Here is a 22,958-nt window from a genome sequence, read left to right on the forward strand (position 1 = left end):
GAAGTAATTTTAAGATGCAAGCGGTGAAGGCCTGCGATGCCAGTAGCGTAAAAAAAAACGGATCTTTGGTGCTCTGCAAGATACTTACATCTTCAGCGCCTCTGGAGCCAGAGTAGCCAGGAACCAATCAAATTATCACATTGTCCAACCACAAAGCCCCGAACCACACATACGGACTGAGTACATGTCGATATATGCTTTCAAAGTCAAAAAAAATGTTCCAATTCTCATAAGTCATATAGTCAATTGTCTCTTGATAAGTCCAGTAAAGTACTCATCTTCATTCTGATAAACACAAAATGAGAAGAATAAAGATTTTATCTCGAACACTGAAGCCGGAGTCGGCCTTCCTTGAAGCTTTTCGGAAAGTACGAGAAGAATAGCAAATATTAAATATTAACAATTGTCAAATCTCAACAATAAAGCTCTGATTGGAAAACATCTTAAATTTATAGGAGAGAACTAAAGAAACAATATCGTACCACAATCAAGTGTTCTGGAGTGGTCTGTCACTGTGGGGGTTTTCATCGTGGTTGGGGATAGTATTTGTTATTTCTATTATATATTAAAACAAAAAACAAACAAAACAAAAAAAGAAAAAGAAAAAGAGTATGCTGATTTGCTGCTAAGAAATAAGAATATTGGAGATCTTTCTATAAATATGAGCTGAAAGGATGTTCATAACTGGACACAAGTCAAGCTATCTATATATTTTTATGTATCTCAATGCTATGTTTAACAATGGAAACAAGAATGATACCAATGCTTTTTTGATCGTTGATTTGAACTTGACAGGAGATAGAAAGGAGAATTAAGAAAGTTAAAGTTCAATTAAGAATAAAGTCACTAAACCCGTGAAATCGAAATTAGACTTACTGGACTTAGACCCTAATTCCATTGTTTTCTCTTTGTCTATTTGCCGACTATTCCACGTTGACTAATATTTTTTTGTTTCACGGGTTAAATGCCTTTACTCTAATAGAAACTGTGATTTGTTTTTAAAATGAAGGAATATGATAGGATGCAATGTCCTGGGAATGGGGGTAAATTGGGATGTAATTTTATGTTCTACGTCTTTCTCTTTGATTGTTTCCGATATTTCACCACTTACTCTAGATATAAAAATAAACATCTTCTTTTCCCTTATTACATTATTGTTATGATAGCAGGTGATCTTATGTCTTCACTAGACATGGCTGAGTCTTATTGATATTGAAGTCAGTCATCCGATTCAGTGAAATATACTGAAGGTCATATATTGAAGGAGACAGGGAAGGACGGTTTGGCCCGGCCTTTTAGCCCCGGCCAGCCAGCCCACGTTAAGCCAAACTCTTCTTACGTGTATCTCAATAATACGGACACCTCTATATTACGGACACCTCTATATTACGGACACCTCTATATTACGGACACCTCTATATTAAGGATACCTCTATTTTACGGACAGATAGCTGGATATTTATGTCCCAGCAAAATCCCCATACATTTTTTGCTTTATAAACACCTTTATATTACGGGCACCCCTATAGATTTAATATGGACAATTTTCTCTGGCCCTCGGTTCTGCGGTATCTTACAGGTTCCACTGTATGTAAGAATGAAAAGAATACCAAGCATGTAATCCCGCCTTAGGGAAGACAATTTAACCACAACCCTTTAAATTTTCGTTATATTTTTCATTCTTCCATCGCGGATTCATTTTCCATTGAAGAGCAAAATCTTGTCCGTTTTGTTTTGGGATTTAGTTTTTAGATATGGAAATGAGGATCAGCTGGAGGTTTTTTCAATTCGCCCTCAAACAGACTAGCGACAAAAGATTTTAAGTTTAATTTGTACTTGAGATTCCCTGCAGCGTCAATCGATTTAATAAACTCACTCATAGAGGGGAATGAAATAACCGTCAATGCGCGGGGTTGAGTCTTACCCGAGGTGACCACAGTTTTAATCCATGGTCTAGAATGAAAAAAATGGATTGGACCGATTACAAGACCACAGAAAGCTAGCTTTGTTGTCCGTGTGGTATTACACAAGAATACAAGACTGTAGGATCACGAAAAGAAAGCGGGATATAAGATGCCGCTAAAGAACAATGTCAGCATACCTATATTAACTGTTTGTCATGCCTTAAATAACTAATTCCATGTAAGGTCTTAGATATTTCTCCCTGCATGTAATTCAATAGGATGGTATTGTGAGTCATGCATCAATCCGTATAATGATCGGCTTCAAGCTTTTCTTTTGCGGCTTTTTGTTGTCGAATGAACGAAATTCTTTTAGACCAATTCACGTTCGTTTTGGTCGATTCTTGCTTGGCTTTTTTGATAGAAAATATCCTACGATAAATAAAAACACATTTTAAGGTAGCATTTTAGATGATTTCTTGACGTAATGTTAGTGATCTCTGTCTGCCACCGTGGATGTCTATATTTGGATCAATGACAAGTAGTATGCGTAAATCGATGCAATGGACCACACCCAAACCTCATACCGTATAGCCAAGCGCTACTATTGAATGAACTTGAATTGCTAACCGACCTTTATTCTTGCTATCACTTATGCACCGCATGTGTTCAGCTTTTCTACACCAGCTTGATTAAGGACCAATAAACACAATTGTCTCACACTGTCTCCGTTTGATTTATAGATTTTATTTGCTACTGCCGATATGTAATGATTTCTAATATGGTATTCCATATGGGGTCTAAATATTATGACGGGGCACAGTTGGCTACTCTGAATACATCCCTTTAGAGAAGAGGAACTATGTTTATGGATTTTACCGATCCAGCACACTTAAGAAATGGGGCTAAGTATTGAATAAATGAAGCTCTTGATAGCCAAAACATTCCTGTTCTAGAACATTCTAAGTGACCCAGTATAAGAATCACTACCCGTTCTTATACTACAGGTTAATAGTAAAAGTGGGATTACTTACCTCTGACAAGGAAATCCAGTCCTCACAAATAATCTTAATTCCAACTTTTAATAAATAGGATTGAATCGATATCAATTCAATATTTTTTCACCCAATAACTCTTGTAGTTCTTTGACTAATTACCTACAGTATTATGATCACAATACTAAAAGCTTTCCACAGACAATACTGTCTTGAAAGATCAAGATACCTTAGATATTTACAAAACCCTGATAAGACATGATTTGACCAACTCGGTATTGTCTTGTCCAAGATGATAATCTTTCCTTTTCCAAAGATTTTCTAGTGTTTTTCAGCATCATGTAAAATATCAAAAATAATAGGCACATATAGTCAAATATTGATTGAGGTTTCTTTTCCTCGTCCTACCGATCTAAACCTAGCTCCAATGAGTAGAACACAACTACCAGGCATGCTATTAATGTAGAATCTGTCGTATCTGGAAAAGATCCTTATTACTCATTATATATTCAGATCTTGATGCGCTCACCAGACAAGACTTGACCACGAGATTATACTAGTAGTTCAAAAGGTTTATAGATGTGTGTATGTTTATTCAGTACTAAAGGTGGACGGTGTAAAAGACAACTGGGATGACAAATAGACAAAAAAAACACACACACACACAAAAAAAACGAGGCGTATAAATCGACAACAAAACAGAGGAACACCCATACTATTATGAATTGGCACGTCTATGTAATTTAAAGGTTATGAAACAATAATGCAAGCTGGATGGTGAAAGGAGTAAAGGTTGGAGAAGGATTAAGTTTCATATAGCTTCACAACCAACTGACCTATAAACATTCCTGATCCCTCCTGGCTCGACAAAAATATACGAATATACAGATTCCTCAAAATGTTTTCTTGTTAGTGTACATAACACTTTTGGAGTGAAGCATACAATATTTGAATAGCTTCTTGTCTGGAATACTAATTGATCGATGAACGAAGGTGAATAAAACAGATGGTTAGATTCCTGTGTCAATATATATCACCCAAAAAATCCCAACTCTTTTAGGACTTGCTTGGGGCCTAGCTGTAAGCTGGTTTCCTGATAGACTAATTAATTGTAGTATATTACTACTGTCGCTGTATTCCCAATCACTGTTCTTGATTGGGGCTTGTTAAGCACAAGGATATGAGAAGCTCGAGACCTTATTTTCCATTTCATCATGTAAAAAAGATAGCAGTTTGGGTTTGAACTCGGACAGCAGACAGAGGGGTGTGCTTGACAAATTAACAAAACAACTGATTATTTACTGTCCTGTGATTGGTTGGATCTAAGACGTGTCACCAACACTACGTTGGGTCAAGTCCCAAGATGCGCATATACAACAAGGCAGCACGGCCGACTGACTTTATTCTCCTACGAACATCAACATGTCGGAGACCGATTTCCAGATCTTGAGCTTTATCCACTTCAAAGGCTCGGACAAAAGCAAGGTACGAAAATCTGATCGATTTTTCATGAATTTTCCCATGTCTGGCTTCCTATGGATACCCAGATGGGCATGTTGTTAGAGATAACGCTCGCTTTCACAGGAATGCACAGTGAATACACTGTAAAGCTTGTTATCTAGTTGGGTGTTTCCGTCATAATATGAGAACACGTTTGGGAATTGTTGCCCTCAGAAGTTTGATATATTTGAAAGACTCGAGTAAACAATCGACAAGACTTTTGTAGACAAACTAGGCGCGATAAAGGCCTTGATTTCATGGCTATCGACTCGCGAGGCGCACCTCGAACTCTACGTATCCTCAGGTTATAATAATCTCTAGTCGGTCCGATGATCGCGCTTTAAAACTAACTCTAATGTTACCAACTTGTTATAGTATCTACTTCGAGTATTTGCTTTTGTAGATCTTTTATTTTAGAAATGATGATTGGATTTTTTTGAATTTTAAACAAACACTGGGAAAGGCCTAGATTCCTGGGTTGAAAGTTACTAAGATATCATAGTTTTCAACTACACAACACCTTATAGATCGAATCTTTATATATTCATGATGGCTTTTTGATTTTGTATAATTAAACTCATATCTTGCGTCTGTTGGTCGACAAAGATGTACTATAGCTCTTCAGTTGCCTTGAATAATATCTTCCAATATGAACCAGCTTAGAAACATGATCACCTATTGTGATTATATTTACACCTAAATGTTTGTTTTTCCTACGAGAAACTACAAGAATTCCCTGATGTATTTTGACTTGGTGTATTCTGCTAGAAATGCGTAATAGTCGGGCAAAAATTAAAAATATATTTCAGCAAAGCTAGCCCGTGCCAACGACAATCTACGACGTAAAAAATAAGAAGAGTAATTTGTAAGGTGCAGATACTGTATATGTGTTCGGCTTCCTCTATATGGATTGCTTTTTACTCTCTGATATCACATAAGAGATTATCACAAATGAACTATATCATAGACTTGGGGGCTCACACCCTTAAAAAAGTCTGATTTTTGTATACATATACTAAATCTTTCAGTTATTATTTATTAACAATTTTAAAACATGAAGGTTGAGATCATGTTTTACTATAAATTGCTGTCAGAGAATACCAAATGGATAAAATAAAGAACATTTATTTAATCCTTTCATCGGTCTATACGATTGCAAAGTATCGACTCAATATTTTTATAGTTTAGTTTGGAGTTCTTTACAAGGTGTGACTAGATTTTTTATTTACTCTAGAGGAGTAGTCTTGAGTGATCAATCCAGACCCAACCCAAAAAGACAGCTTGAAAAAATGTTTACTAAATGATCCATTTTACCATAAAATTACACTAGTCAAGATACAAATTATGTCAGAAATAAAAACTCAATCCTTGATTTACTAGGACTCTTAAAAGTCAACTAAGAGTGGCTCCATTCATAGGAGTATTTTTTACTAAAGTGCTTGAATGCTATTGGTTTATAACTGTAGTGGGAACAGTCCATTTATCACTCCACCAAGAGGGACAAATTTCAATACAGGTGCAGAATGGAAAAAGGCAATTTTTTCCAATTCCTGACTTAATGAATAAAAATCTCTCTCAGACTACAGAAAATTCATTTGATAGTAAGATTGATAATTTTGTTTTTCATATTTAGTGGTTTTCAAAATATTATGGATCAGTTAAATATTTACTGTTAAAGTTGTTTTGGTTTTGACTGATGACATTTAATCGTTTTGACTTAAAGATATTTTTTAAGTGAATCATTTTAAATAATAAATCAAACAAAACAGGAGATGAGACTCCCAAACAATAAAAGTACAAATAGCATCTGCTATTAGAATTGACAAAAATATAAATATAACATAACTACAGAGAATACTCCCTTTTTAATGTATTATCTGGCAATATTAAGGGAAAAAGACTGGGATTTCCTTGTTGCTTGGCAAAAAAACAAAGCTACAGAAAATGTTGGGATGTTGGGTCTGCATTAATGATAAATGTTTATCTCATAATCTTGGAACTGAAAACACAGATATCAATTATTGAGAATGTAGAATGTTTGCTGTAGACAAAAATGCCTTGGAGCCATAAATATGGCTCTAAGCTATAGATTAAAAATTCACAACATAATGTTGGCACAAGAAAAAGGAAGGAAGGGGGAAAAAATAGGAAAAGAATAGAAATTTGCACTATGTTTTTAAAAAAAACTTTTGCACTGTCTGGGGTACAAGTAGAAACGGCAGACTTGTATTCTCCATGCGGGATACCGGTATTGATGAGTCATTATGTTTGATTCTTCAAATGTATAACTAGAAAATAGGAAATTGTGTTTGTCATATCTAGACAACATGTCTGTTTTCAGGTAATATTCTTATCTATAGCAGGATCTTGCTTCCATGAATGTGATTAGACTTTACAGATAAGATTTTATTCAAGAGAAGTAAAGACAAATAGCATAATAATAATAAATTTATATCAATGATTCATTAGACCTTAGACAAAATACACCTATAGTAATTTTTTTTACTAGCTATGAAAAAAGTTACATAATTATTTTGTTTACGTTATTATTATTAAATGTTATCATTTCTATCAATATATTCAAAACCTTAATTTTAAATCTCATAACGGCTTGAACTTGGTTGTAGTGAGTTAGTCAAATATTGGTGAATGTTTCATTTGGGAAGTAAGAAATTGCTATTTTAATAGCCATATTGACTATTAGATTTTTGGTTAAAGTGATTTTCAGCAGACCGTGAAACAGTTTCTAGTAGTTAGTGTATAATTAAGTCACAAGACACCAAGGAAAACAAATTCAAATAAGATATTCTAACTTCTATTATTCTTATATTTCAGTCTTAGGAAAATCCCTTTTACACCTTTTTCTTCCAAATAAGCATTTTAAACATATCTGCAAAACCATGGTTTTTTGTTGTTTTTAAAAATTTATTTTCCTATCTTGTGAGATTGCAAAATTTTAGGAAATATTGACTGTTATGTCTTATATGCAAGTCCAAAATTTAAAAATATTTCTAAAAAGGCATTAGGCAAAATATAACCAAAGTTTTATTACTATTAAGAATTAATAGTAGTATTCGTCAATCTATTATTTGAATTACAGTTTACAGAAATGTCTCTTACAATCACTCAACAACATTCTTAACATACAAAAGGCCGATGTCACTAATTTAGTATGAGAGGGATTTACATCGAAAAAATAATCTAAAAGCAACAAAAACTTTATCATATGAAGCAGAAAATGTGGTAAACATGCTAAGAAATGGAATTTGTTGAGAATTCATGTTAAACAGACACCATGAATTCATTTCGAGCTTCTTCAGTTTTCTTAATAGAATCCACTATGTGGTTTCAGATCTCCCAGGTATGATATCTTCACCTCAAGATCACTCTTCCTGGTTTATGCCATGGATGATATACATTGTCAGATTTCTGCTACTGTGATAGTATTATCCTCTTTCACTTCTCAAGTGCTCTACAGCTCCCAGAGTGTTTATATCACAGTACATAGACACAAACGGATGTTTTATATCGCTTTCATAAAATATTTTTGAATGATTTCGTGCGAGCGTGTCTCTGTTCTCTGATATAAACACGGTAGTCAGCCAATCAGTGTATATATGTACACCTGATTGCAAAAAGGTTGTAGTATGCATTTATGAATATATCAAATAAGATGCAAGATATCAAATGAGATGCAGAATGAAAAAAGTAACTTATTTGGTCTTATTTATCTTCTATTGTTTCAGAGACATAAATATTCCACAAAGTCAAGTGCAAAAAGTTTTTTCCACAAAATTTTGTGGTTAAACAAACATGTTTAAGCATTTTTTACATTCTGTATCTCATTTGATATCTTGCATCTCATGAGGTATCTGTATAAGTGTATACTACGACCTTTCTGCAATCAAGTGTATATTTATATATATATAATATAATAATATATAATAGAAGATAAATAACACCAAATAAGTTACTATTTAAGTTTTGCTTCTCATTTGATATCTTGCATCTCATTGGATATATGTATAAATAGTCTCCCTCGCATCCGTTTTTAGTGTCGGTTGTCACGTAATGCTCCCTCCCCACAAACGGCTGCTTGTATTCTAACTACATTCCTTTCTCATTGTTTGGATGGTACCAATGAGGTCGAGCGTATTGTTTCCTATTGAGCCAATCACAGTGTCCGAAAGCATAAACATGGTGAGTTTCAGTCGAGCTGCCGAAGAACATCCTTGAAAGAAATCGGTGCAGAATATAGGGCCATGAGTTTATCAGTTCCCACTGTCAAATGTCCCCTCTTGAAATAGAGTTTATTATTATTATTATTCGCCGTTTTCGACTTCACACTGTTCTTCCTCTTCTAGTGAGCTTCTTCTTCACATCACTAACTCCTAATCTACGTAACTTTGAGACTTGGTCATCCATTAGACGTATTAGCGACCTTTATTAGATATGACGACGAGTACGAGTAAAGCTAAATCATAGTCGATTTCCGATTTTTTACAATGTAAAGTTTCAATCTATTTCATACACGATCAAGACTACAAAGATATAGTGCCAATCTTTAAAAGTTTTAACTCGGACTCGTTCTCTAACTCGTCGTTGGATCTAAAGGTCTCAATTAAAGGAGACACAACAACCACAATGTGACCAGACTCTAGTCGGGATTCTAGTGTATATTTGTTTAGAAATTTGCCAAACCCTGTTGGAAGATTGACAAAAATATTTTTTTCTCTTCGACTAAAGTTTTGATAGCCAACTTCTGATGTGCATTTAGATCAAGAATACTGAACTTTGAAGACACGAGGCCAAACATGTACACTTCTGCTATGAACGAGTTGAGAATGCGAATTAAAAGCTGCAAGGTGATTGGTCAGATCAAAAGTCCGCGAACGGTTCTCTAAATATGTAACCCGTCTTGTGATTGGCCAAACAATGAGAAAGGAATGTAGTCCGAATGCAAGCAGCCGTTTGTGGGGAGGGAGCATTGCGTGACGACCGACACTAAAAACGGATGCAAAGGAGACTAATGTATAAATGTATACTACAACTTTTTTGCAATCAAGTGTATATATATGTGTATTATATGTATATATAAATGGTGTGTTCGATATATATTTCTGTTATTGTTTGATTTAAGGAGCCTCTTACAGCAGAGGATCTTGAAGGAAATACCTGTTTGCTATGTGAAAATGGCTGTGAAGGCTTCTCAACACACTCTTGGAGGTCAGTCTATAATAACTTTGAATCTTTGAGAAATACTCTTTAATGATACTAATAAATGAAATTCGATTGCTTTAAAGACATTATACTCAATCTCTAAGAATATTTGAAAAATATTTCATAGAAATATATACCTTTTAAACTTAGGTATTTCTTCAATTAATGAGTTTGCAAACCAAAAATATTTGAATTGAACTTGAAAAATATTTTTCACATCTAATGATTAATAATCTAATAATGATCCAATAATTGAATACCAGTCTGAGGTTTGCGGAATTTAAAATCATAAATGATATTCTGTTCATTTGTCACAAATTTTTGTGTTTTATTATCGAAAATTGTTTTGATGAAAGGTCATAAGTTGATAGATTCATTTGTAATCAGTATCTAATAGTCTGCTGATGACATTTAATAGAAGCAATTTCCACTTTAGTACAAGCAAATTATATTTTACTAAAATTTCAGAAATTGAAAGTATTGTACTTAATTGTTGCAGATTAATTAACATTTTGTAATGACCATTGAAAAAGAATTTAAACTTCAGGAAATTTTTTTAAAAATTTTGATTATATAAAGGAAATACATATTGGAAAAAGAGTTGAAACTATTGAACTGTATAATCTTACTTATTTCAGTCAAAAGATTCTATATGCTAAGCAATAGTACTAGTTAGCATGAAGCTTGTTTACTTAATCTTATTTTTTGCAATATTAATCTGAGATATTTAATAAGATATTTCAGGTACAACTTTTCTATATTTCTACTTCTATGATATTAGTTTTATAAATATGATTTAGTTAATTTAAAAAATTTTCTCATCAACCTGGGTTCAAACCTACACAATTCGACTGAAAGGGGAATATGGATAAAAATCATGGAAGCAGTTAAATATTCATCCTGAGTTAATAATTTATTGTTCATACTAGTAATAGTGGTGAGCAACCCATTAAATGTATGTCTTTGGGTTTGGCAAAAGAAAAAACAAAGCAGTTAAGATTCAGTTCCCAATTTCAAAAATATCAAGGTATATCAAAAATATATATGTATATAAAATAAAGAATAAATATAAAGATAAAAATGAAAATGAAAATAGATATAAAAATAAAAAATAAATATAAAATAAATGAAATATATATATTTAAAAAAATAATATAATATAAATAAATAATAATATAATATAAATAAATAATAATATAATATAAATAAATAAAATAAAGTAAAAATTAAGAAATGTATAGAATATGAAATATAAATAAAATATATATAAATCAAGGCATTAAGAAACATATCCTTCAACACAGTCTGCCCGCTCACCAGCAAAGGGTCCATCCTGTAAACCTGAGGTATAACTAATCAGATAAAGTTGTAGTCAACTGCTTCAGTGATTTCTACCTATAGTCCCTTTCATTCCAGTGGCCTAGGCTTGAGTTGGTCAACGACGAGTTTTTTTGAATAGACTATACACACTGTACATGCTAATCTGTCCTTAGTATTAACATATTATTTTGTTATTAGGAAATTTTGTAACTCATGCAAGTGCTCCCAAGAACTTCATGTTAAGACTTTAAATAACAATGAACATAATGAACCAAAGGACCGTATGTGCGTTGAAGAGGAAAACCCACCCATATTGTCTGGTTCCGACTTAGAACAGGCTGCTCTAGAAGGATTTGAATGGGTGCCTAGAGGTTTAGACAGTGAGCAGGTAATGATATGATACCCCAGTTTCAAATTTTCTTACCTATAGTCTAAAATATTTAATAGTCCACTACTAAAGGGCTGTGGATTTTCAAAGTGTTCCTACAATTATGGTATTTATGAATTATGGTATTTATGAATATTTTGATACTGAAATGAGGCAAAAGGTTATCCCAGAGTAAATAAATGATAGGTAATCCAGGAATACAGCAATATCTTGTAAGTTCAAGGGGTCTTTTAATGCCCTATTAATGTTAAGACCCAGGGTGGGGGAGGGGGTGGTCAACCCCAGGTAGAATTGACATTTAAAATTTAAAATTTTCTTATTCCCCACCCCCAGACAACTGATGAAAGTCAAATTTACACCCTAAGTACATATTTTTATTGTATTGTCTGGCTTTTTCAAGATAGCAGCTGCATCAAATTCTTTATTGTGGGGGCATTAAATAATATAAAGATATTCAAGGTTTTCCCCACATTTTGCAATTCACGACGCCTCACTCTCATGAAACTAAAAGCCGTGCTTCAACCATAGTTAACTATGCTTCAACATAACACCAGCTCGTCACTTTTAGCTGTTTATTTTTGCTATCCTACTACTTAGCAATAAGTTAACATCTCTAACTATTTGATAACAACAGATTCATCAGTATATGAGTCTCTTACCTGGCGATAAAGTCCCTAAGTTGAATTCCGTTGGAGCGAAATACCGAAGGAAGCAGCTTGCTTTACAACTGCCACTGCAAGACTTCTCTTCCAAGCACTGTAAAAAGCTAACACTGGAGCAAAAGATGGCCATGGAAGACTTCAACGAGAAAAGGCTCAAAAATGCTTTAGGGATAGGTGAGTAGGTTCTTATAAAAGCATTTTTCTAAGTATTTCGTGGCTTATTTTTGTCGAAATTCGACAAACATTTTAATTAAGAATCTAGAAGTCCACTGACCAAACGTATGGCAGGTTTCATTGTTGACGTATTTCCGGTGACGTGACCACCCTGAAAACGAAGCTGGCCGTCACGCGGCCGTCAGTTTAGCCATCATTTTGTAAACAAACTGTTGCCCTTTAAAAAGTGTATCTTGATATAATTAAGCTAAATTTTTGAAGTTTTGTCACGATGGGTAAAACGTGTATTGTATTGGGTTGTACGAACAAAGATTCGGGGAAACATAGGAAAGAAAATGTGAAGTTTCATCGGATACCAAAAGAGGAGCCCAGGCGAAGCATGTGGATAAAAGCTATCAACAGACGAGAAGAAAACAACGGAAACTTATGGATTCCTTCTTCAGACAACGACAGAATTTGTAGTGAACATTTCGTTATAGGTAAGCTGATCATAAATCGTAATTTTCCCCGTGTATTTGTGATACAGAGTACGCAAAAATAGTATAGAAATGTCTATCTATGTCTATTTATTTCGTGTACAGTTTACGAAAACAAAGTCTTATGTTTTTGTTTTGTTTTGTTTTTTGTTTTCGTATGAGTGAACACGTTTCTCTCAGGAAATATTTAAAAAGGGATTAAAAATATCTACATTCAAAATATTTTTGTTTAAATATCGCTCAAAATCTCCTAAGTGCGTTCATTATCGATGTAAACAATTTGCAATAATTTTTTTTGTGTACTAGGAAAGAGTGATAATCCAGAGAGCCCAGACTATAAACCAACGATGAACATGGGATATTGTAAAGGTTCAGAAACTGCCAGCAGAAGATTTTCTAGAATTTCTAAGCGAAATTATAAAAAGTCACTTGAAGATTTCTTTGCTGAAAGATCAAGATCGACAGAAGCCAGCAAACGACGGTATGATGATGATGTGACACGTACAGATACAGAAATGGCAGCAGGCGCTTTATTGGATTTGTCAGAAAATAAAGAGAACAACAAAGGTAGGAAAATGATATCTTAGCTTATATTGTTAAAATACATTTTTTTCTATACAATTTCTTTGTAGAAAAAGTTGTAATAAGTTTTATATATTTTAAAGTTGTTTATATTAAAATTCAGTAAAAATAATATATAGTATATTTTTATTCACATATATTATATTTATTTTTTCAGATCGATTTATACATAATATTTGCTTGAAAAGATTAGCAGAGTTGAATATGGAAAAGAAGGAAATTTTAAGGGAGTTGGCACGTCTTCAAGAACAGATACACTCCTTGACTATTAACAACACACCAAAAATGAGGGCCTCAACACTCGTGAATCTCTCCACCAATCCAAATGAATCTACTCTTTTCTATACTGGCCTACCATCTCATGATTGCTTTCTCTGGTTAAGTAGTTTCCTTGCAGATTCCTTCCCGTCATCAAATATTCTTGCTTCAGCTGATATTCTTCTTTTGGTTCTAATGAAACTTAGGCTAAATGCACCTCATAGGGATTTATCCTACCGCTTTGACATTTCTCCATCTCTGGTAAGTTCTCTATTAGACAGTGCTCTTCCTGTGTTTGCAAAGCAAATCTGTTTCTTCATTCACTGGCCAACAAGAGAGGAAGCAAGACGATATCAGCCGCAGTGTATCAAAGATACCTACCCTAGCTGCATTTCTATAGTTGACTGCACTGAAGTTTTTATAGAATGCCCAGCAAACTTCAATGCAAGATCTGCCACCTACAGTAACTATAAGCATGCTAATACAATAAAGTTCTTGGTTAGCATTGCACCATCTGGTGGTGTATCATTCATATCACGTGCATATGGGGGGAGGGCTTCAGATAAAGTCATCAGTTTAGAGTCAGGATATTTAGATTTTATTCAGCATGGTGACACTATCTTAGCTGATAGAGGTTTTTTGATTGTGGATGAAGTGTTGTCTAGAGGGGCAAAACCCGTCATTCCTGCATATCAGAAAGGAAAGGAGCAGCTTAGTGCAAGAGAGGTGGAGAAGAGTAGGAGAATTGCTCACATTAGGATACATGTGGAGAGAGCAATGGAAAGACTAAAGAACTTTCGAATTCTATCTGGAAAAATGAGCTTGAACATGGTTCCTCATGCTGACAGTATAATGACAATTTGTGCTGCAATTATGAATATGCATCCAAGGCTAGTGAACTGAATAAGAAAACTGTTAGCACAACAGTTATGCTGTATAGTGGATTTCTTATGATACAGTACAAACACTAGAGTACAAACACTAAAAGTGTGCAATACTTTGCAGTATTTAGTAGTAAATAGTGCTAATTAAACAATAGAAAACAATAGGATTAGAATAATTTAGCAGTATTTAGTGGTATTTATGTTGCACACTTATAGTGTTTGTACTCTATAAGTGTGCAACATAGTACTAAATGCTGCTTAACCATATAAATTCTAATAATGTCATCTATGATTTATTAGATATTGAAAGTATTGCAAACAGCTTTAACTGTTTTTACTCTTACACATACTGTATGTATAATATGTGTGAGCAATGCCAATGCTAAACCAAATAATACGTTTTCCATATGTAATAAATAGAAGAAAGTTATTATGAGCTAGAGCCAAGAATATGTTGATACATGTGATAAGAAAAACATTTTTGTAAAGCAAAACACCTATTAAAGTATGTATCATTGCAGATTCATCTTCACAGCATCGTATGTCTATAATGTCATTCCTTTTTCTTCTTACAACTAGGACAGAACCATTTGCCAACAGGCTTCCTCTTAACATTTACACATTGATAGTGAAACCACCCAATCTTACATTCCTCGTTGTCACAAAATATCATCTTTCCATACTCTGGTTCCTCACACAGACACCATTTGGTCTCATCCTTCTTGTCATGTCTGTTTTCCAAATGTTTGTCCATTATGTTCCTTGTAAGAATCTCTGGAATAACATGTTCAAGTAAAAACAATGAACAGCGCTCAAGCAACAATTTACAAAAATCTATATCCTTAGGCAATCTAACAATTACCATAGAAACTTCATCTGGACTGGGAAATGTCATTACAACAAAATCACAATAATTACAATTAAATACAAGCATTTGAAATTGAATTTGTGTGTAGTATCTGTGATTTCTAGGAAGCTCAAGATTTTCATCTAAACAAAAATCTGAGTGATGTGCAGCTTCTTCAACAGTTAGAGCCCTATATTTGTAAGGGCACTTTATTTCAAGTGTGCCCTCTCCGCAACAGTCACAAGATAGTACGCCATCTGCTGTTGCCCCCATGAATGAATTTGCGGTGCTGATTCTAAACCCAGATTTATTACATGTGAAGTTCTTGTGGTTGCTGGATTGCATTTCTTGTAAATATTCTTGAAATGCGATGCTTTCATTGTCTAGCCCCCATTTCACAGCATCCTTTCTGCTAAGATCATATGACTTGTAGCTCATTATTCTTGTAATGAGGTGGTCAGGGGGTGTTGTCTCTTTTCAGACCAATACATCATGAGCTTTAGTACCTGTGATCCTTCCCTTGCGGTGATCAAACCATAAGGGGCTCACATTCTGACATTTGGTGAATTCAAAAAGATTGTCAATTTGATGTTCAGTAACAGAATATGCTAGAAAGGTTTCTTGTACTTTATTTGACAGTTGATGATCAGTAAGGGACTTGTTTTCTTCATTATAAAGGCTTGTTAGTGTGACAGGAAAATTATTCTCAGACAGTTTCTCAGATGTTGTACTTTGTTGACAAACACCAGGCAATGGAGGAATGAGGTTAAAAAAGGCGGCATAAGGGCAGATTTTGTGAAAAGAAGTAAGTGCAGAGCTATCTGGAAGTGGATCCCTGCTGGATGGTGTAAAAGATTCCACTTTTTTCTTTCTGTTACTGTTGACTAACCCTTGGATGTTATCGACAGTGGTTGGCTTAATCTGAAACAAAATACAACAAAAATTCTTACAACATGTACAGTGTCCTAGCTTAATCGTAAATCTTTACTTCTAAATATTTTAGGCAATCGATTGATGTTTTTACCAGGGTTAAATAAAGAAGCTTCCTTCCTTCCTTCCTTCCAAATTGAATGGATTAGATACTCCAATTCGCTTTTTTTTGATTAGATTTGTACAAAACTGTGTGTGTGTAAATACCATATATACCTCTTTTTTGAAAACTTTATTCCATTTGCAAGCTTCACTGGTCACAGATGTTTTATTGATTCCATATCTAACGCCCAGTTCTACCTTAAACAGCAGGGCTGCAATATGACTACAAGCTTCCCCTAACCTGGAAGAAATATAATTAAAATCATGTCATAAATTGCATAAAAGACATTTATAATATTATTCACTTACAAATTACTACTTACCCTGCAGCACATGTACAATGGGCACAAAATATGTCTGCACTGGTTTTGTGTAAACAGACCCACGGCTGATGAGCTTTTTCCTTCGTTCTCATGGAGGGAAGAACTCCGGCTTTTAAAAAACAGTAGGGTGCTTCTTTAACATCAAACGCTTTGACTTCCTCGACGTGGCCACTTTCGACATATCTACAAACCGGTAAGCGGGTGCAATAAAAAGTACGTAAGTTACTTAACTTTGCGAAATTTATCACGAAAAGTTTAGGATTTTGAAAGTCAAAGCAATCTTTTAAATTCCAAACGTGACACAGTGTAATTCATTTAAAGAACCTAGTTCAGTTGACTTGTGCTGTAAAAAGTAACGCAGCTTCAAGACAACAATCTTGTGTTTACATATGCAAATAATATTATCACAATAACTGTCATAAACAGCCAATTAGCGACCGCCATATTGCTCAAGTCGCTTGACAAGTTCACGATAAAAATGACCGAAAAGCAATATTTTGAAAACTTTGTTAAAGTTGAGATAAATTTTAAATAAAGCTTTTAGGTTTGCCATAGAGGTTGATTAATTTACGACTCCATAAAATTCATTCAATGCTCGGTATAAAAGCCATCTATAGACTAGAGGCGTACGTTGATGGGGTTGATATTTGTACAAAACAACTAGTCTTTTCTTTAAAAGCTTATGTACTGGCAAAACAGTCTTTTGCAGTAATACCAACAAAAAAGTATTTAGTATTATAAACTTACCTATATGCCTCTAAGCTCTTGTATGCTTTCATTGATTTTTTTGTCAAAAATAGACGGTGTTTCTACTAGGTACGTGTAAATCTGTCCAAAGTCCAGGTCCGGCCAAAGAGTAGGGTCTGTCGACCAATTTTCATCTTTTATGATGTATGGGTCCGGTAAAATAGTTCCAGATACACCAAAACTTAATTTTTTCCGGTACCGTTCTTTTGCTTCTGATGGCATACCCATTACATATAAAGAAAACGAATTCTTAGTGTCCTTAGCCATAGCCAAGAGACGGCTTTCCCCAGCCGTCAAAAATTCCACCGCGCGTATGAGTCCAAATTTGACGGCCAGCTTCGAAATGCACGAGCGGATGTGACGTCAAAAAAAGATTCCATGAAACCTGCCATTCATTTTCGTGTAATTTTGGCGGGAAATGCCGCGCGCGCTTACCGCAAGTCTGTAGAGGTTTGGCGGGAAATACTGGCGGGAAATACTATGTACTTATTGACTGAGTGGGAGGGCCGTACGGGAAAATATTTGGCTCGAGGTCATGTCGTACGGACCGAGCGCAGCGAGGTCCGTACAAATGACCGAGAGCCAAATATTTTCCCGTACGGCCCGACCTAACTCAGTCAATAAGCATTTTATCATATGACCCTCACGAAAATAAAAATAATTAAGAAAAAGAAAGCGCGCGGATTCGAGCAGGGCCGGACGGGTTTTTCCGGCCCGCTTACGTCAACCCGTCCGGCCCCCATCACGTGACTTTTTCCAATGGTTTTATTAGAGCGCGCGAGCAGGGCCGTACGGGTCATATGATAATGTGAATTATTTCGTAATGAGGAATGCCTCGTGTATGTAGTGACTTCAATAATGGCTGCAAGTATGACTTCCAGTAAGAAACAAAAACACATTTAGGAAAGCCAAGAATTTCCTATTAATTTTGAGTTAATTTCAATTCATTTGCTGGAGCTCTAAAGTTTTCATCTGTTTGCGGGGAGAATCACTAGTACTAGTAGTCCGGTAACTTTTGTTGTTGTCGTTTCAAGTCAAACAGTATCCAACTCGGGATTTTGTCAGGAATAGACTAGAAGATGAAAAATAATGTCTGCATTTTTAGTTGCTAAGCAATACTACTGTCGTATTTTCATTGCTTGAAATTCTTTCTCTGTTTTATTAAAAATTCAGTCTTTAAGACCTTCAATACGGAATACTCATCATCAGTCATTAATTTATTCTTTGGGTAATAGAGTTCCATAATTATATTCCAACCAAAACTCGTAAGTTCTCACTTTCTAGTTCACTAGAAAGAAAATCAGTTTAGAAAGACCCATAAACTAATTTATATTTTTTAAATATTCATTTTCAGGGAGTGTACGCCCTTCTATAACAGAAGATGCAACGTGCAGTAAATGTAAAGATACTATTAGTGCTGCAGAGATGGCCATTTTTGCCGAACGTGCTGGGCCCGAGTTCTGTTGGCATGTGCCGTGTTTCGTCTGTGAAGAAGATGGTGAACTATTGGTTGACTTAGTCTACTGTTTTAAGGACGGTGCCCTCTATTGCCCACGACATTGGGGTGAAAGTCAAAAGCCACGCTGCGCAGGATGTGAAGAGGTAGCGTGAAAATTGCTCACTTTAAGCTCCGCCACTAGAAAAACTAGAAAAACACCAAACGTCTTAAAAGAGTACGTGCGTTAGTAAGCTCTTTTCAAGCGTTACTGATATAAAGAAAAAATAGTAATCAAAGGAATGACATTTGTTTTAAAATAATATGATTACGTACAAAGGTACGGGATAAAAAGCTGTGACAGTTTTACCGAAATCTCTTTTAACCTTCCCCCATTTTTTTCACCAACAGTTAATTTACGTAGGAGAATATTCCCAAGCAATTGAGAAAAACTGGCATCCAGGTCACTTATGCTGTTCCTTCTGTGACGAATCTCTTTCGAATCAAAAGTTCGTGACGGTAGAGGGCAGACCATCGTGCTTCAAGTGCTACGATTTGAATTTTGCTAACACATGTGAATCCTGCAAGGAACCCATTGGCCCCGGATCCAAAGACGTGGACGTTCGTAACAAGCACTGGCATGAAGACTGCTTTAAGTGCTCTCAGTGTAACAAACAATTGGTAAGTATGAATTGATACTGTGCTCTCTTGAAGTTGTTTTAGGAAACTCCTTTGACCCAAGTGCTAAATTGCCGGTGCACACAGCAACCAAAGTGAGCCCATTCCCCCTATCTTCTCGGCAGGCGTCACACTCCAGGGGCAGATCCAGGTTTTTGTTCAGGGAGGGGTGCTGCGCACAATGTTAACCCAGGGAGGGGTGCACCCCTTAGAATCAAAGGCAAAAAACAAAATTGGTTATCTTCGAGTTAGGAGCACAAAGTCTAACCAGGCGCACCCCCTGCACCCCTCCCCTGGATCCGCCCATGTACCCACCATCTGATCACTTTTTCACCCGGGTACAAGTTCCGTCCTCTCCCAAGTGTTTATTATACAACTGAGTTTATCTAAGAGCATATGCAGCATTTAAGTGAATTAATCGTTTTTCTTTTGCAGCTCAGCGAAGGGTTTACTTTCAAAGACGAGAAGTTAATTTGTCATGCCTGTCGTGGAATAAACCCATCGAAGGTTTGTGCACACTGTGGTGGGGATTTTGCTCCTGGAGAGAAAAAAGTTGGCTATCAAAATAAAACCTTTCATGATAGGTGTTTTATTTGTGATGAATGCAAAGAGCCAATTGGAAGCAAGCAGTTTATTCGTAGGGATGACAAGAGACTGTGCAACAATTGTTTTGATTCCAAATTTGCCAAGGTATGTAGATACTGAAGTTAGTGGTCTTATATTAGATTGAGCGTTGGCAAGGATGTTACTCATTTGCAACTAAATGCTGAATCCTTTTTGCTTTTGCTTAGGTATGTTTTAAATGCAAAGAAGTGATCAGAACATCTTCAGTGCAGCATTCAGGAAACGTTTATCATAGTGAGTGCTTTATTTGCTACCACTGCAATAATCCTCTGGCAGGGAAACCATTCACCAAACAAGAAGGAAATAACGTGTGTCAAGATTGCTACCGAGAACGCTACGCGAAAAGGTGCGCAGCTTGCGACAAACTCATAGAAGGAAACACCAAGTTTGTGGCCTATTCAGAAAAATACTTCCACCGTGATTGTTTCACTTGCTCCAAATGTGAGAAGCCCTTGGCAGGCGAAAAGTTCCGTATTCGAGATGAGCAAAAGGTTTGCCTCAGCTGCGACGAATAAGAAAAACAAGCCTGTATCATACTCTGGCTGCATGTTGTGACAAGAAACTCACTAATATGAACAAACAAAAACTTCTTAAATTTAGGAAAATCTGATGAAAGGAGACACAAAATACTTCATTGGTTCTCATTCCAAGTTATTTCCGTTGGTAAATTATTAAAGTTAAAAATCACATCTTTAAGATTTGGCACTTCTAATCCGCCCCTAGCTTCATAAGTTCCCGAAACTCTTCAAGTGTTACTGAACTCTTTCAAAAGAAAACTAGCTGAAGCGGCTATCGTAATTGCAACTTCAAATAATGATGAACAAATTTGAACTCAAAGGTGTTACGTTTTCAACATTGAATCTCAAATTTAGGAAGACGATAAATTTCTGTCTTTCAAAGAGCACACACATCGTTTGATCATTATTGAATAGTTTTATAGATATTAGTAATAAGTACTAATTAACAGACTGAGCCGCTAGCTCTGGTGTACAATGACTGAAACTTCAGTGCAACTTTACGCCCGCGGAATGTCAGTCTTGTCTTTTATTGGTCTGGAATATACCAGTCGTGGATGGACCTAGAATGAACACTAAGTAGTACCAGCATAAAACTCGGCTTAAAATGACTGGTTGGCTTCTCATAGTCGTAAATATGTATAAGTGTTAAATTACGGGAAGTATATTTTCCTGTTAGTATTAGTAAAATAAATTAATAGTAATGATATGTTTGAAAAATAATAATAATAAGAGAGTTATGAAATTTAAAAGTGATCTACTCTCGATGTTTAATTCAGTGAATTACTGAAAAATCATAACTGAGAAACCCTAAAGGTTTTAAATGAAAATTTGTAGCATCTACAAGAAAAGAACAGAAATAAAACCGATGGACGTCTGTATCTGATTATAAAGCGAGAATTGAAGAAACCGCTGAATAAGAAAAGGGTGTGACAACACCATTAATAGTGGATTGAATTAAATGCATTGTGTGCTTGATCTTGATCAAAGAACAGTTTTCGTATGACTATGAAAAAGTTGGTGCCGTATTCGTACCTTACCGCGACCGTCATGTTTTCTAGAATTTTCGGAAATTGTGGCGGATTTTCTCTCTCTCGCTCCATGTAATTGGTCTGGTAGTGCCGTGGCATTGGCGTGACCGTGCCTGCCCCGTGTTCATGCCGTGTTTTGGGCATTTTGACTGGAGAGTAAATTCTTCAGGGTTCGTGCTACTCCTTAAACTCCTTGAAAACTCCTTGAATTTAATTCACGTTTTCAAGGGCACTTGAAAAGCTCTTGAATTTTACGATTTTAGCAAAACTCCTTGAATTTTTGCTTTGATATTACTTGCATGGCTCTGAAATAGATCTAGTCAGAAAGATCGGAAAATCTGAAAGTCGACCATATGCAACCACCGTGTAAAACCTTGGCATAGTTAGCTGAACATACTCCTTGAACATATTTTTGGGTCCTTGTATACTCCTTGAATAATCCTTGAATTTTAAGTGGTTACCTGAGCACGAACCCTGATTCTTGTACAATGTGATTGGTCTTGCATATCAGGCTCGTGCCTTGAGCTTTTCACAGCCATATATACCGAAAACTGCTCTATGACTTTCCGAGTTCACGGTGCAAGCAGCGTTCAAATGTTTGCTATATATTTCGTTTTTGACTAACTAGTATGAATGCACTTAATATCTAATTAAAAAAAACACAAAATAAAATGAATGAGAAGTCGATTGTTAAAGTTCCCTCTTTTGAAGGAGACAGTAACCGAAAAAGGTTTTCAAAACCGTTTTGACTCTAAAGAAATAATCTCGCGCCAGGAGAGGCTTTGTGGGCTACATATCCTCCCCCCTCCCTCTGTACCTTGTTCCCCTAATATCTCCTAATTTTCATACTCAGTTCGGCCCACCCTTATAGCTGTCTTCCGGCTACATTTTCAATTGCTACCTCCCTCCCAATGGTGACGAATTCCTGGTAGTAGTCATTAAAATAGGCTAGCTGCCTGGAGAAAAAAACAACGTCGGGATTTATCGAAAAAGGAAGACTTAAAGCCACGAAAATGTAATAAAAGTAAAACGTCCCCAAATCTTTTAGAGTGATCCGCGGTCCAATTGATCCGGCTCCGTACGTCCTTTGTGTCACTATGTTAAAATAGGCTGTCTGGAGAAAAGTCAACGTCGGGATTTATTAACAAAATAGGAGGACTTATGAACTCAATTTAATCACGAAAATATAATAAAAGTAAACCGGAAGGACATGAATATATGCCGCGAATCCCCTTCAGGTTTTCCAACACCTCTACAGTGACTTGCCCAAACCCGCCCAGATGACTCAGTGAACTGACAGTCAGAATCAGCCAATCAGCAATCGGTGTATACTAGTATTTTGGCGCTCTCTTGTTCCGTCAGTTCA

At 35.5% G+C, this 22,958-nt stretch overlaps 3 protein-coding genes across 3 annotated transcripts; 2 read left to right on the forward strand and 1 right to left on the reverse strand.

Annotated features, from left to right (window-relative positions):
• Positions 1–4,227: 4,227 nt before the first annotated feature.
• LOC116301241 (testin) lies at positions 4,228–22,277 on the forward strand. The gene is made up of 8 exons (XM_031710274.2): positions 4,228–4,381; positions 9,537–9,622; positions 11,135–11,324; positions 11,959–12,160; positions 18,664–18,911; positions 19,156–19,425; positions 19,858–20,112; positions 20,214–22,277. The coding sequence occupies exons 1-8, from the start codon at positions 4,319–4,321 to the stop codon at positions 20,559–20,561; spliced, it is 1,662 nt and encodes a 553-aa protein (XP_031566134.1). The 5' UTR covers positions 4,228–4,318; the 3' UTR covers positions 20,562–22,277.
• Positions 12,256–14,880, forward strand: LOC148905576 (uncharacterized). Its single transcript, XM_089039879.1, has 3 exons — positions 12,256–12,639; positions 12,943–13,203; positions 13,376–14,880. Exons 1-3 carry the CDS (start codon positions 12,432–12,434, stop codon positions 14,377–14,379), a joined length of 1,473 nt encoding a protein of 490 aa, XP_088896005.1. The 5' UTR covers positions 12,256–12,431; the 3' UTR covers positions 14,380–14,880.
• LOC148905577 (uncharacterized) lies at positions 15,017–17,630 on the reverse strand. The gene is made up of 4 exons (XM_089039880.1): positions 17,310–17,630; positions 16,563–16,745; positions 16,354–16,480; positions 15,017–16,128 (listed from the first exon to the last, which is right to left on the reverse strand). The coding sequence occupies exons 1-4, from the start codon at positions 17,339–17,341 to the stop codon at positions 15,685–15,687; spliced, it is 786 nt and encodes a 261-aa protein (XP_088896006.1). The 5' UTR covers positions 17,342–17,630; the 3' UTR covers positions 15,017–15,684.
• Positions 22,278–22,958: the final 681 nt, after the last annotated feature.

The sequence above is a fragment of the Actinia tenebrosa genome, unplaced genomic scaffold, assembly GCF_029948245.1.
Source record: "Actinia tenebrosa isolate PJP-AT-01 unplaced genomic scaffold, QUT_ActTen_1.0 PGA_scaffold7__59_contigs__length_16204524, whole genome shotgun sequence".
Taxonomy (NCBI): domain Eukaryota; kingdom Metazoa; phylum Cnidaria; class Anthozoa; order Actiniaria; family Actiniidae; genus Actinia; species Actinia tenebrosa.

Excerpts from the sequence above, each read along its gene's own strand:
- LOC148905577 (XM_089039880.1), bottom strand. The coding sequence starts at position 17,341 with ATGAAAGCATACAAGAGCTTAGAGGCATATAG. Across the intron at positions 16,481-16,562 it reads CATTGTACATGTGCTGCAGG|GTTAGGGGAAGCTTGTAGTC; the intron begins GTAAGTAGTAAT and ends TATTTCTTCCAG. Across the intron at positions 16,129-16,353 it reads ATAAAGTTTTCAAAAAAGAG|ATTAAGCCAACCACTGTCGA; the intron begins GTATATATGGTA and ends ATTTTGTTTCAG.
- LOC148905576 (XM_089039879.1), top strand. The coding sequence starts at position 12,432 with ATGGGTAAAACGTGTATTGTATTGGGTTGTACGAACAAAGATTCGGGG. Across the intron at positions 12,640-12,942 it reads TAGTGAACATTTCGTTATAG|GAAAGAGTGATAATCCAGAG; the intron begins GTAAGCTGATCA and ends TTTGTGTACTAG. Across the intron at positions 13,204-13,375 it reads AAATAAAGAGAACAACAAAG|ATCGATTTATACATAATATT; the intron begins GTAGGAAAATGA and ends TTATTTTTTCAG.
- LOC116301241 (XM_031710274.2), top strand. The coding sequence starts at position 4,319 with ATGTCGGAGACCGATTTCCAGATCTTGAGCTTTATCCACTTCAAAGGC. Across the intron at positions 9,623-11,134 it reads TTCTCAACACACTCTTGGAG|GAAATTTTGTAACTCATGCA; the intron begins GTCAGTCTATAA and ends TTTTGTTATTAG. Across the intron at positions 12,161-18,663 it reads CAAAAATGCTTTAGGGATAG|GGAGTGTACGCCCTTCTATA; the intron begins GTGAGTAGGTTC and ends ATTCATTTTCAG.